This window comes from Spodoptera frugiperda, chromosome 27 (genome assembly GCF_023101765.2).
Source record: "Spodoptera frugiperda isolate SF20-4 chromosome 27, AGI-APGP_CSIRO_Sfru_2.0, whole genome shotgun sequence".
NCBI lineage: Eukaryota > Metazoa > Arthropoda > Insecta > Lepidoptera > Noctuidae > Spodoptera > Spodoptera frugiperda.
This window is the reverse complement of record NC_064238.1, coordinates 12,786,634-12,801,750: the sequence shown is the minus strand read 5'-3', so window position 1 is coordinate 12,801,750 and position 15,117 is coordinate 12,786,634. Positions and strand designations below refer to the sequence as shown.

At 37.1% G+C, this 15,117-nt stretch overlaps 2 protein-coding genes across 2 annotated transcripts; both read right to left on the bottom strand.

Annotated features, from left to right (window-relative positions):
• Positions 1-1,048: 1,048 nt before the first annotated feature.
• Positions 1,049-2,450, bottom strand: LOC118268588 (uncharacterized). Its single transcript, XM_050705595.1, has one exon. The coding sequence runs from the start codon at positions 2,336-2,338 to the stop codon at positions 1,211-1,213; it is 1,128 nt and encodes a 375-aa protein (XP_050561552.1). The 5' UTR covers positions 2,339-2,450; the 3' UTR covers positions 1,049-1,210.
• A 1,460-nt stretch (positions 2,451-3,910) lies between these two features.
• LOC118263842 (organic cation transporter protein-like) lies at positions 3,911-14,534 on the bottom strand. Its single transcript, XM_035576034.2, has 7 exons — positions 13,958-14,534; positions 9,063-9,162; positions 8,303-8,403; positions 6,253-6,404; positions 5,336-5,950; positions 4,967-5,148; positions 3,911-4,559 (listed from the first exon to the last, which is right to left on the bottom strand). The coding sequence occupies exons 1-7, from the start codon at positions 14,125-14,127 to the stop codon at positions 4,338-4,340; spliced, it is 1,542 nt and encodes a 513-aa protein (XP_035431927.2). The 5' UTR covers positions 14,128-14,534; the 3' UTR covers positions 3,911-4,337.
• Positions 14,535-15,117: the final 583 nt, after the last annotated feature.

Sequence of the window (15,117 nt, the reverse complement as noted above, 5' to 3'; positions counted from 1 at the left end):
AAATTGTTCTTTAGTTAAATTTGTTGTTTTGGGCATGGATGTAAAGCGTGTGTCAAATAAATGATGTACGCATTTTTAAACACGTTTAAAAAAATACATCGAGGTACATTAAAAAACATTCAGTTCTATTTACCGTTATAAAAAAAAAAACATTACAAACAAGCTTTTAGGATTATTTTTTTGCATTTTTGAAGTTTCGGTAAGGGTCATGAATTTCGGATACGAATTGTTATTGATAAATTGAAAAACGTTCATTGCCTATTTTCAGGAAAAAGATTATATTTTTAGTAACGAACACTGATTTGAATCATACATAATTATACCGTACCAATATAACAACATCATAAGTATTACAGTATCAAACAATATGGAGGAACTTTTTTTGAGAGGGAAATATCATCCAAAGACTTCTCCCGCCTTAGGCAAGGCGAGAGAGAGTGTCAGACTCTTAGTGACTAGAAACCAACCTGTTCCTACTCCTGCTTTTCGAGCCGGAGACCCAGTAAACCCTCTAGGCAGTCTGCAGCTCCGTGTCGGGATCAGCCTTACTGGGCTACCACACGCATACACTAAGAATACAAAATAAATCTTAATACTAGCTGCAACTAAAAAAAAAAACCTTAATTACAAAACCTAACTATCTCTCTCTGTGTATCACCAACTTAATATCGCCCGCTTCGGTCCGTCTCGATATTTTTTATTCACTGTAAGAAGTTTGTCGGTTACCTCAAGGCTTATCCTACATACAGGCTTTGAGAAATGTTCAAGAAATTCTTTTTATTCACGGAAAACCTTTAATTAGTTTACTCGTCTACTAGAAGTTTAAATCTTCGTGTTTTTTAAACGATTTTCTACAGTTAGATTTACTGCTGTTGGAGTATAAAAGAGCTTACAGTTAGCGTTTTTTTTTCAAGTAATGGGTCGCATTAATAATTGTTCAATTGTGAAAAATAATATGTAGATACAAATAGGTACAATTAACAATACTTCTACAATATATAGTTTGTTACGATATCAAATGTTACATTGTTTATAATAAACACTGATATTCAATAGAATCAATATAAATTATTTTTTTTTTTTTATTTATTCATTTATTTCAGGCTTCATAGGCCCATATAAAATACTATAAACTAATACATTAAAATTTATAAATACTATACATACATTACAAACAATATTACACTTAGTTGTGCTTAATAATTAATAATTAGGTCACACGAAGAGACGGTGTCGTATGTCGCACTGTGTCCGGTAGCCGACCTCGGAAACGTCGGTAGACTACACCTCGCGGCCAAAACTCCTCTTTCATGAAGATCGACAGATGTTCTGTCGGCACCCTGACTACAAAGGACTTGAAGTCCACTCTGTGTTGAGAGTGCAGCTGCTCGACCTTCAGATGAAGCTTTGCCTTGATCTTAATGAACTCCACAATCTCCTCCACCTTTGTGGAGTCATGCAGACGGGACACGTAGAGCAGTGTCGCTGGTACAGCAGGACGCAGCAGATGGTTATGTCCTGTCAATGCGGTACCGCACTGATTGCGGCAAGTAGGCTTCCTCTTCTTCTTTCTTTCGACAAGGGTAAAGCCTTCCTTGTCATTCTGGTTCTTTTTAGGAACCTCCTGATGCAGATCCACGCGAGGCTTTTCGCCCTGTTGAACCTGCTTACCCCCCTTTGCAGCGATGTCAGCGTAAGCACGTTTGGGGGTCGACGTACTTACACGTGTCGTAGCCTGCGCCGGAGGCGCTAGCCGTTCGTCGGAGTGACTCACTGCAGCGCCCGCACGTGGCGATGCCTGCGCCTTCGCCGACTCCAAACTGCTGACCGATGCATTCGCTGCACCGCGGCATGTGTTTGCGTCGTCGGTGCACAGTGTTGGTGACCCACTTACAACGACAGTGTTGCGTAATGCCAATAATTCCGCACGGAGTTCTCCGATGGTATTTTCGGATGACATCAGCTTCGACTGTACCTCAGCCAGGCTTGTCTTCAAGGATATGATGTCCTTGAGCAGCCTGGTAACGTCGACGTGATCAAAGGTGACAGGGGGCAGCTTGTGCAAGTCCTTTGCCACGAATGCAGGCACGTCGTCGGGATCTGTCACCTTCAGCAAGGTGATTATATCCTGCACACTTTTCTCCGTTCCGTCCCTTCGGCGAGCTGGCATCTCGTCCAGCTTTCCAAGACATTGGAATAGCAACCTTTTGCCGCTACTTATGTCTTCCTCCTTGAAGTTAGATTTGCAGATTTGCAAGATGCTAACTTCATCCATCGTGTCGATGGCATGTTGAATAAATGCCAGCAACTCATTGGCTATGAGTGGTTGGGTATTCATAGTAAGGCAGGCAGCGGCTAGTGCCGCGCGATTCGCGAGTTTTGTAAACACGACCGTATACGAGCGCGCTTCGCACTGCACTGATTAAATTATGCTACATACAATCTAAAATCATATAACATGAATAGATGCAATGTAACAGAATGATAAAACATTAGTCGCCTGTACCATATAATATCGCCTGTATCGCAACAACTTGTGGTGGCAATTCCCTATGTAGGAATTCCATTCACGCTTTCTAGTCTAGGAGGCGGTGATACAAAAAAAAATCATCTTGTATGCTACTGCAATTTTTTTTATGACTTTACTAATAAAATTTCATCCCGATTGGTATGAAATCTTATGTAGGTGATTACCTACTTAGAAAGTAATCTAGGATAATTATTTATTGTGTATCTTTAACACATTATGTATGTATATGTACTATTATTACGCTATAGTAATATTATAAAAAGGAAATCTTACTAGACCAATTTAAAAAAATCTTTCACCAGTATATTAATCAAAGACGAACCAGAACCTATTCAAATTTAGAAATCTTAAATTCCACGAGGGCAAATCTGGGCAGATAACAACAAAACAAGAATAACCACAATTCATTTGTAACTCCAACATGACAATCGACAGTAGCCAGCTAGCTCCTGGCCTACACATCGCACTGCACATCGTCCCAGTATTAATATTGCACAAACACTCGCAGGTGGCGCATGCGGCCAAATTGAAAATTGCTCGCATCGGCGCCGCGACGCCACTCGCAATTATACACGCTCAATCTGCACCCGAACTAATGAACATCATTATTAATTTGTTTTGTTTAGATATGAAAACTGGTTATTAGTATAGATATATCACGACAAATCGAATGCCTTTTTTACAAGTAATCTCACTTCAATAATCAGTTAAGATTATATAGAGATATGGGATTCTTATAAAATATTCACATTTTAATGGACCATTTTTGATGTTTTTTTTTTCTGGGGGGAAAATCATCCAATGACTTCTCTCGCCAGGGCAAAGCGAGAGGTAGTGTCAGACTCTTACTGACTAAAAACCACCCCGTTCCTTCTCCTGCTTGTCGAGCCGGAGCCCCGGTAAACCCGCTAGGTAGTCCGCAGCTCCGTGCGGACATCTGTGGTGGTCTGATGGCTCTTTGAGGCGCGCGCGGAACGCGACGCGCCGCACGCACGGGTCTGGTTCTGGTCGGGCGGCGAGCTACCCTTGCTCGCCGTCCGCAGGCCCGCACTTACGGTGGCCGGAGATCGTCACGCGACCATTTTTGATGATGGGAAAATCTTCAAAACTTTCGTGAATTAAAGACTAGGAAGTGTGGGATTTTTACCTCACTAAATCCTGTATGGGGCACCGAGTACTCTTAGTAGACCTGCTCCCGAGTCAACCCCTGATACGGCACATCCTTAGGACATTGTTATTAACCTAGCATGATTAGCAGTTTTCGAGGTATTATTAAGATATCTGGAAAACTAAAAATGCTCAATAATATTTCTCATAGTCGTAATCTTCGAAGTTGAACATCAAAGAATTCTGAAATATTTATAAAAATAAAACACAGCAGTTAAAAACTTATATAATTCTATTGAAAATATACTTTACGACTAACGTAATTTGTACTGTAAAGTAACGATAATTTTATAAAATTTAATTTTAAAATCAAAATACAGTCATACATTTTTCGTGTATGGTTAAATAAGCATTTACACACATCAGATTCTGCATAAAACATTAATTGTAAAGTTGGATGAAAATCAGCATTTGAGTAAAATCTTACCACTTTAACTTAAATTCAGTTATGCATAATAATATCATCACTACGCTTTACCTGTTTCATTTTGTCCATAATTTATTTATTCCATTACATTATGTCTTGATGGAAAAAATGCTTATTTATTATTCTATAGACCTCTATGAAATTCATGTCAATTCGTTGTACAAAAAGACCAACGAACAAACAAACAAACACACAATCACAAATTCTCTGCATCTACTCTTTCCAGTCAAAACTTTTATTCACTACGTCATGATTTACTTTCGATGTCTTGTCTTCAGGTAGAATTGGTTTGTCTTTATGTCCTATCGCCTCAGCTTCTTTGACAGTATCAGGTAATGCATCATTGGCGATGTCAGGTACTAGGAAAGTGGCAAATCCTGCCACAAGCGATGAGATTCCAAATACTAGTGATGGGAGACCGTGCCAGTATACCGTCTGAAACAAAATGTATGCTGTTCACAAAGCTTTTAAAGTGTAAGGTATAAAAATTGCACAGATAACTCAATAACTGTCGTCAAAAACGTTAGCACAAGATCTATTTTTAGTGCCACACAGATATCAAGACTCAAGACCAAGACCATCGAATTTCAAAGCGCATTAAACAAGACTGAACACCAATTACTCCCCTTTCCAGTCCCCATTTCCCCAACAATCCTTAAATGCCTAACCCCCAAAAGGCCGGCAACGCACTTGTAACGTCCCTGGTGTTTCGGGTGTCAATGGGCGGTGGCGATTGCTTACTATCAAGTGATCCGTAAGCTCGTTTACTGGCTTATATCATAAAAAATACACAATGAACAACACAACTTCAATTCATACATTAAAAAAGAAAATATAATTACCAAAAGCGGTGTCTGCGGTGCAACTATAGACCCCACTCTGCCCAAAGACGAGCACAACGCGTGCATAGAGTTCCTCGTGTATGTGGGGAACAATTCTGAAGTATACATGTAGGTGATGGTGAAGTACAGAGTCACCATCAACTTGCTGATCAGGAACATTGTTATTGACAGCCATTCATAATCTGCAAAGTAAATGAAACGTTTCATTTGGTAACTCACATCATGTTGTGGCTAAGAATCTGTTGGATTTACATTAGGAGCAAATAGAAGAATACAAATGCCTTATAGAGGAACACATTTTCAGTAATATTAAATTACGATGAAAAATCTGGTGTAAAAGGTAGGAATGGTTATGTAGCCTCTACTCACTTGTAGGCAAGAACGGTTGTCCAACACAAAACACACCAGCCAACAAGAAGCTGACAATCAACGGGATCTTCCTATTATACTTCATCAGCACGTACATAGCTATAAAACTTCCAGGAACATCAGTCATAGATACTAAAGCAAAGTTCAAATATATGTTCCCTTGCAAGGACACAGATGTGATTGTCATTCCATAGTTCACAAACGTAGAAGTCGTCCACCATATCACACAGACTATGAACCTCTTAAACAAGGCCCCAGAAGTAAATGTACTCTTCAAAACAGTTCCAAATTCTACATTCTCTTCTTGTTTCGTATCACTCACTAGATTATCTAGTACCTTCTGGTCTATTGTAATGTCGTTCTTTTTTGCCATTTTCTCTATAATATCTACTGCTTCTTTCTTTTTACCCTTTATTAGAAGCCATCTTGGACTTTCGTCTATTAAGAATATGTACAAGAAGAAGAGGAGTGCTGGACCGTATAGGACTCGTAGGAAGTTTCTCCAGTCGGGAACCATCCAGGCTACGAGGGCTTTTAATATGCCACCTACGCTGTACCCAATAGCGCATAGCATGTAGTAGGGGACGCGTTTGGTAGTTGCTATTATCTCTATATCTGTAACAAATAAGAATTCATAAACAGAACGCATAATACAATATATTGTATACAAGAAGGTGTAGTATATCTAAGTATATATCTTTTCTTGAAGGATGTATCGGTTTGGATACATCCAAGAAAAGAAGAAAATCGTATTCCTTCTTAAAAGGCCAACAATGTACTTGGGGTTTCTGGGGTGTCAATAGCCAGGGTTGATCACTATAATCATCAGGTGACCTGTCTGCTCCTTTGCCCGTGATTCCATAGATTTATAATAATAATATAAGTATATCTCTGAAATATGAATTTAAACCACTTACTCAATATATAAGCTGGTGAGCATATATCTCCGAAAGCTGACTCCAGAAACTCCAGAACTATATACAACCAATACGAGGTGACAAAACTCCTGGCGATACCCAGGACTCCACCCAGTACGCCTGTTGCTACTATCAAGGCTTTTCTTCCTATTCTGAAGACAAAAAATCTTGCAATAAAAGAACCACAATATCGTTACCAAAAGACCAATTTTGTTTAAGTCTTTTTTTATAGACGGACTAGCTTTCCGCCCGCGGCTTCGCCCACGTGTAATTCGGTTATATATAGCGTTTTTTAATGATCTCGACAGGGCTTTTTCTTCCACAGGCTGGTTCCACACACAATTTACAGGCAATTACGTTTTTGACAATTTCATAGATCTGTTTAAGTATTTGCGTCTGATAGTCATCATCCCATGTGAATGAGCTGATGATGGAAGGTACAACTCCTCAACGGTTAGGAGTTGAAAGAAAATTCTTACGAAGTTATACGTACATGTGAGGCTATTAGGTTGACCTGATAATAAAAAGTAAATCTCATTAACGTTAAGAATTTAGGTGAAAATGGATGCGGACAAATTTCGTCTCTTCACTTGTTACCTTTTAGCTGTTTGTATGGGTAGTGTTAACACAAAATAGGGATTTAAAGGCGTGATGTTATTAATGTTATGCATGTATGTACATAATTATGTATGTTATTATGTATGTTAAAGAGACGACTGAAAGTTGTCATACAAAGTCTTTTTTTAAGGATGGGAAATCATCAAATGACCTCTCCTGCTCTGGGTGGAACGGAAGGGAGTGTCAGACTTTTACTGACTAAAACCCACCTCGTTCCTTCAGTTGCCCTTTGCGTTCCGGGGCCACGGTATCTCGTTAGAACTTTCCCGCAGCCCCGGCTCAGTTTATCCAGTTTCCCCCCCTTGGGGGTTGACATTTCAAAAATCCCTTCTTAGTGCTCACTTATGGTACTAAAGGAACCTCTGTTCAAAATCTTAGACTCCTATACCGAGCGGTTTCGGCTGTGCGTTAATAAATCAGTCACCCAATCGCACCCCCTAAATCACGATTGGAGGGTAGTTTGAAAAAACTTATAATGTCAAACATATTTACTTGCCTATGTACGTGTTCATGCCAAGTTTCAAGTTTATAAACCCAAGGAATAAGATTTTTCATAGAAACGTTTTTACCCCTTTTCCCCCCTTGGGGGTTGAATTTCCAAAAATCCTTTCTTAGTGCTCCCCTACATATCCCAAGGAACCTACATTCCAAATTTCAGCTGTCTACGACCAGTAGTTTCGACTGTGCGTTGTCTGTCAGTCAGTCAGTCAGTCACTCAGTAACGGAAGAGTTTTATATATATAGATTTTGATTTACTGAAAATCTTATATAATTTTATATAATTTTAGTGCCTATTTATTCATATGTCGCCACTAAATAACATTATAACATTTCAATACGTTATTTATCTTCCACGCATAAATCTACATTTGCATTGTTAAAATTGCCAATTAGCATTTTAACAGATGAAATACAATTTTATCTTTATTCACGTTGCAGTAATAAATCGACAAGTACATGCTTAATTAAGTGTGAAGAGCGCATATCAAAATACATGATAATGGAAATGTTCAAAAGAATAATATATTCGTAATATTTCAAGAAACAAAGAAAATGCTGTTGTCTGAAAGGAATATTTTAAAGGAAAAAATACTTGAATTCATCGAATGGAGTCCAACTTTTCAAAGTCATTTTAAATGGTTGCAGTCGATCTGCATTTTGTATCTATAAGAAAAATCCTATCCTAAGATAAAATTGTACAATCAATTACCACTGCAATACAAGTATAAGTTAATATATAGTGATACTCATAGTTAGGTATGTTTTCATTTCCAGTATGTATATATTCGACGACAGAATATTCATCTTAATCTATGAACTCATACTAGCCTACTCAGAAAAGAATAACGATAAGTTTAAGTGTGGTTATAATTTTAATTTAGATTGTGAACTACAGTTAATTACTACTTCATGGGTTAATAAAGAAAATTACCTGTCAGATAAAGGACCAACAATAAGTAGCCCAATCATATAAGCTAGACTGTGGACCGTTCCCACCAAAGTCCTTTTCCAATCCTGGCAGGCAAGCTGAAACTAAAGAAAAAAACAAATCTTATACTATTTGGAGCAAAAGGACCAGATTGCTATTTTGTGGTCCTATAAGTATTACTTTGTACTCACATATAAATTGTAATTATAATACCTACAGGGATATAATGATTTTTTTACAGTCCTTACTTCCATTTCATTCCCATTTAATAAGTTTTGATGGGATAACCAAAATACAACCCAATTATCTTTTAAAAGTGCATCTGCGGATTAATGCATTATTATCCCTTATTACTCGTAATTGATATTAACCAAGTAAATGCAATAACAATGGTTTGGGAATTGAGGTCGCTTTAATGACGCCAATTATAATTTATTCTCTTTAATTAATTCTTAGATATCTTTGCAGTATGATTGAGTTTATGATGAGGTAAGTAATGTGAAATAAATAAAATAAAATATCATAATTGAATTGAATAAGGTAATTTGAGTTTACGACTTAAAAATTCTCAGATTTAGATTCAGAACCTGAAGTTATTTTCGATGCTAACATAGCAAGAAGATCCCCTATGTTCAAATGAGTATAATAGATGACATCTGGCGGATAGTGATGGTTAGATAAACTTAACATAATTTGCATCTCGGACTTCCCTTTTAAATATTAAGATACTTTTTTATATAAAATTCACTTCAATCCAACTTACGTCGGCAACAAAACTCTCAGTTTTATCATACACCCATTCTGTGCACGACGTCCCATTGATAGTACCACACATATTGTCTGCAAACGTTTCATCTTTACACCTGTAACAATAAAACACTTATTTTATTTTTTATGGTATAAGCCGGTAAACCAGCAGACGGATCACTTAATGGTAAGCAATCGCCGCCGCAATAAGCAAACACCAGAGGCGTTTCAAGTAAGTTGCCGATCTTTTGGGAGTTAGGAATTTAAGAGCTTTTGTTGAATCGGGGATTGGGAAGTTTGAAAAGGGGGGTAATTAAGCCTCCAGTAACCTCACTCTCATAACGAAACACTCCGGTCGAGCCGGCCCATTCGTGCCGAATTATTATTATATTTATACCTAATAGTTGGTATTTACATAAGAATACGAGTACTTGTAGGTACTCTACTAAATACTTTTACGTTTATCAACACCCCTTTTTTACTGTAATTGTTTCGTAAATCAAATATATTGTTCACTCTTAAGTATGCTACTGTTTTGATTTGACGTTCAAATGTATCTTTTACTTTGACTTTAATTTAATAGTATATAGGGAGTATTTCTCTGTGCAATCATGAGGGACAAATCCTACGATAAGTAATTTATAAATAATTTAGTCGTCTGATGCACTTTGATAATACTAAATATTATCTCCTATATTCATATTATCATTCACTACAACCAACAATGACTATAGTGTATTTATTTATGTTACAGTAACTCAATCCTTCCCTTCCTGTCCAAGGTGCTGGAGGCCTGTGTCCATAAACAATTATCCCATTTTGTTTACAAGCACAGTCTAATAAGCCCGTTGCAATCTGGTTTTCGACCGGGCCACAGCACTGTAACCTCCCTCCTTAAAGTGACTGGCGATGTTAGGGCTGGCATGGAGGATACCAAAGTGACAGTCTTGGTATTGGTAGATTTTTCCAACGCTTTTAATATGGTCAGTCACGATATCCTTTCGGCAATCCTGTCCCATCTTGCGATCTCCGGCGATTCATTGGAATGGTTCTCTTCATATCCTATCTTCGGGGGCGTCAGCAGTCAGTCCAGCATGATGATAATTTCTCTGGCTGGTGTGATCTGACGGCAGGCGTTCCTCAGGGCGGCATTCTTTCTCCACTTCTTTTCTCCATTTTTATTAACCTCATTACTCCTGAACTTCAGTGTGCGTACCATTTGTATGCGGACGACTTGCAGTTGTACCGTCAATCTGGGGTGGACGAGCTACCTGATGCTATCAGCAGACTTAATGGTGACTTGGCAGCTGTTCGAAGTTGGTCAAACAGGTTCGGCATAGCTGTCAATCCAAACAAGTGCCAAGCCATAATTATAGGAAGCTCTTGGAGCCTCAGATCGATTGACGGTGCGACACTGCCTCCCATCTCCTATAATGGTGTGACTATCCCATACAGTCAGGACGTCAAGGACTTGGGCTTAATTATTGATAGCACATTGAGCTGGCGTGCACAGGTTACTAGTGTTTGCCAGAAAGTTACTGGGTCATTGAGGGCGCTGTACCGTTTGAGGAATTTCCTTCCATCCTCCGTAAGGGCACAGCTGGTGCAGAGCTTGATTTTCCCCATTATTGATTACGCTGATGTCTGTTACTACGACCTGAATGCAGATCTGCTCAACAAACTGGACCGACTTCTAAATAACTGCATTCGATTCGTTTTCAACTTACGTAAATATGATCATGTTTCTGCACATAGACTGCAACTAAAGTGGCTGCCCATACGCTTGCGCAGGCAGCAGAGGGCATTGACCACTTTATTCTCTTACCTTGACTCTCCTTCTTCGCCTAATTACCTTGCTTCTTACTTCCAATATTCTTGCGCTAACCACACTAAATTTCTTCGTTCGTCTCAAAATCGACACCTCCAGTGTGTCTCTCATCGCACTGACTTCCTTCACTCTTCTTTTTTCATTCAAGCTGTTCTTCTGTGGAATGCGCTCCCCAAGGAGATCAGAGTGGCAAAAAATCGCAGTTCCTTTAAATTTAAAATCCGCGAGCATATATTTAAGGATTGGCAGTCGCAAAACAATTGAGGAAACTTATTTCTTCATTATGTGTATTTTTATTTATGCAGTATATGTAGTCGTTTAGCATTAGATATATATTGTATTATGTGTATGTATATGTATATAATATGTATTATATATGTATATGTATTGTATATATTGTATATTGTATTCTTATTTTCTTTTGTACCATGTTTTGGCTTCGCATCAATCCGCTTCATTTCTCTGCACTACCCTATGGTTGACTGTTAGAGAATGCCTTAAGGCATTAAGTCCGCCATTCACTGTTTTTTTGTGATGAAGTATAAATAAATAAATAAATAACAGTGGCTTCTACTATCAAGTTCACACGATAACAATGCGACACATCTTCAAACAACTGCATTTCAATAAGATTGCATCTATGCATAACATTTCCTTCACGTGGAGATGGTTCCCAGGCTTTTTGTGTTTATATTATAAGATGCCCTAGCTACTTCCGCGCGGTTTCACCCGCTCTGCTTGTCTCCTATTGGTCATAGCGTAATGTTTTTTTAGCCTATAGATAGCCTTCCTCGATAAATGCACTATTCAACACAAAAAGAATTATTCAAATCGGACCAGTAGTTCCGGAGATTAGCGCGTTAAAACAAACAAACAAACTCTTCAGCTTTATATTATGTATATGTATTTTGTTATATGAAAGCAGCTACTCTTATACACCTAATTAATTCCTTTAGAGAAACTTGAAACATAGTGTTTTGGTGCTACGAACGGGTACAATGATACGTTTCACATTGCAAGATAGCGTCTGATGTCGCATCGGTAGTATATTTTTTCCAGGTGTTTTAATATTTCTTACAGAAAATAATTTCATTTATTTCTTATAATCTCCCTATTAATCTTTAATACCTCATAGAACCAAGACAGTTTTGACGTTTTTATTGTTTTGTTTTTACAGTAAAAATGAAGCATTTTTTTTTTCCTTATTTTCCGAGACCTTCTAATGAAGGTTGTGTTCATTCTGATATCATCTTACGTACTCGTATTGAACTACTCAGATAATTGCATTTGCACTATGATAGATGTATGTAAGGATCGTTTAATTAGATTAATAATTTCGGTGATAATATTAGAGTGAGTCAAATAGAAGTAAGTCGCTGGATGCATGTCGCTTCCAACCGACCTATTTGGAAGTCATTGGGAGAGGTCTATAGTCAGTAATAGACGTCTTGAAGTCAATGTGATGATGATGATTTTGGTGATGATAAGCGACTCAATAACTGCATCCAAGTTAATTACTTACTCGAATTACCTAATTACCTTTGCAGTACTGCAAAAAGAAAGTGTTATTACTCATTGTTAGTGAACCAAGTTCTTTATGAGTAAACAACTAATTATATAAACCTTTATATTTCTAACATTATGTACCACGTACACTTGTGAATCATTGTTAAAGGAATATCTCCCCTAGGTCGAGCACCAGTGGACTTGTATCATCAAAAGTAATGGACAGCTTCCTTGTCACCAAACAAGAACCAGTTATAACTGGTTGTCTATATTTGCGAGATATGTTACGTGACCTGTATGACCCTGTGCGGGAGATATTCTGTGCCTATCGGTAGTGACAGCATTTTAGTAATTTAGACTTTCCCACTGTACCCATTAAATCATAAAATGGTTTAACACTTTTTGCTCTTACTGTTTTGTACTCATTTATTATTTAATCAGGTTGATACCTGGCCAGATCTATGTAGATAAGAATCTCATTTTTTTAAACAATACTGTATAATTCGATTTAGCCTATAATATATGTCATATACTGCACTAACCAATCATTATGCACATATAAAAATCAGCTGTTTTGTTTATTTTACTTTCATCACACCTAAAGTCTTGACCTTTAAAGATCATGATTGCTAACCTCTTTTGTATACAATAATATTGACAATTAATACGACAGATAAATTAATATGACTAATAACTATCACAATATTTACATAATATTATGAATATTATAATTATGACCATGATGATATTACTAAACACAATACGTAATACCTATTTGAGCAGATTTTTGAGGAGATAATTTGTTTGATAATATTTACATTATAATTTAGCGTAACAAAAATATTAAGTGTTATTAATAAAACTTACTGCATGTTTTGGTGCTGCTGTTCAATGCGGGTTCGATTACGATTTCGGATTTTGTTTTTTATTCGAGTACGGATTTTTTTAGAGTGTTCCTTAAGTAGTTGTTGGATCTAAATGTGAATATGTACCTATATGAATTTGTATGTTTGTAAACACACTCACATCACAGGATAAAATCTCAATATTCCCAAGTTTAGGTAAATAAAATTCAAGTTAATTAAGACTTTTCTTAGCAATTCTTTCCGCATTTTGTCATGGCAATCAACAACAAGTCTTTTATCTGCGCAAGGCATGGTCAAGTTCATGTACAATTGCGTACCGATATGGTTGACCAGGTAGTAAGCAGTAAAACGATGACCTTATGGAGCACTATTGTGTCATTCAACCGAATTGGTCCTTCGGTCCGCAGTTGTCATAATTGATTGGCATTGTCATGACATTGGTCCTTCGAAAGATTTGACTGAATGACGTTAGTAATAAGCTAGTATTTTTTAACAATTGTATGAAGACTATCAAACAATATGGCCTGGGATAGTCAAAAGACATTTAGTATCGGTAAAAGCTATTCTTCAGTATAGATTATTAGCTTCTTTATAAAATTAAGATTATGATTGAAATGTCCCTAATTCTTTACATGAGCCAAGAATAAGGAATTGTCACATTGTAATACATCGTGCACTAAGTATACCTAATAAATAAAAAGACGTACTCACCTATATGCAACTTCTTCAACCGCAAACACATAATTAGAGCAATAAGCTGAATTTGAGGCATAGGCTAGGCCTAATAATAACATCAACTGCCCATGGTAGGGACCAAACATTGTAAACTTTCCCAACACATCGTCCAAATGAGTTTTTATCGATTTTTCTTCGGAAGCCATGCCACTGCACTAATAATATATTTCACTTTCTTTTTTATTATTTAAATATTGCTCATTATCACAACACTATTTTAAATATTATAAAAATATTTTTTTCTTTTTATTTTTTATTTACACAGCACTACACTCGCACTAAACAAACTGGCCACTAACAATTAAAAAAACATGAGTTTAAAAATCGAACTCTCGCGTGTTATTTTGCACGCGGTTTCATTGCCGCCATGTTTATCAAGCAGAGAGAGAAAAACAACTAAAATGCCGTGTGCATTTTCACTGGCCCATAGCGCGGGACTAAGTCTCAATAATGAATGTAAATCACAATTTGTAGGACAAGGTACAGTTCGGCCAACGAACAAATGCATTGTAACTCGATTGTCCTAACGACTCCCATTCACGGCGCGACTGTAATCGCACATCCGCTTCTAATCGTGACGACTAAATCGACGACCGCAGATTTATACTTCTTGGTATAAAGAATGCACTCTCTCGACTTTCAAACCAGATATACAGCATAGCATCACGCCCTTTATTACCCGAAGGGCTTTTGTAGAGGCGTTAAATAACTAACTATTCGCATGTGGAAAAGATTATTTCAAATTCTTTACGAATAGCCTATTATACCTATTATTACTCTGAGGTTATAAAGAGTATTTTTCAAGTTGTACCTAAAATTATAAATTCATAGTACAATGACACAAAAATAAAACTATTTCTTAGTTTACTACAATCCAAAAGCCATACCAATTTATATTTTGGAGGGCATTTCATCCAGGTTTTACTGCAATGCAATTTTTATGGTTTATTTTTACGATCCCTTTTTATTACGTCACAAAAGAATGAAGACCTATGACGTCACGTTAGATGAAGTTCAATACAGGTAGTTGTTGTGACACTATTTTTTGTTGGTTACAATGGAATTCTTTGTGTAATTTTTCCAAGTAAAATATAAAACTCTGATGGATTTTCATGATTAAAAATTATAAATCCCTG

Bases quoted from the DNA above. Each gene is read 5' to 3' on its own strand.
- LOC118268588 (XM_050705595.1), bottom strand. From the start codon at position 2,338: ATGAATACCCAACCACTCATAGCCAATGAGTTGCTGGCATTTATTCAA.
- LOC118263842 (XM_035576034.2), bottom strand. From the start codon at position 14,127: ATGGCTTCCGAAGAAAAATCGATAAAAACTCATTTGGACGATGTGTTG. The intron at 8,404-9,062 runs GTAAGTTGGATT...TTTTTTCTTTAG, and splicing joins CTGAGAGTTTTGTTGCCGAC to TTTCAGCTTGCCTGCCAGGA. The intron at 6,405-8,302 runs GTAATTTTCTTT...TTTTGTCTTCAG, and splicing joins GTTGGTCCTTTATCTGACAG to AATAGGAAGAAAAGCCTTGA.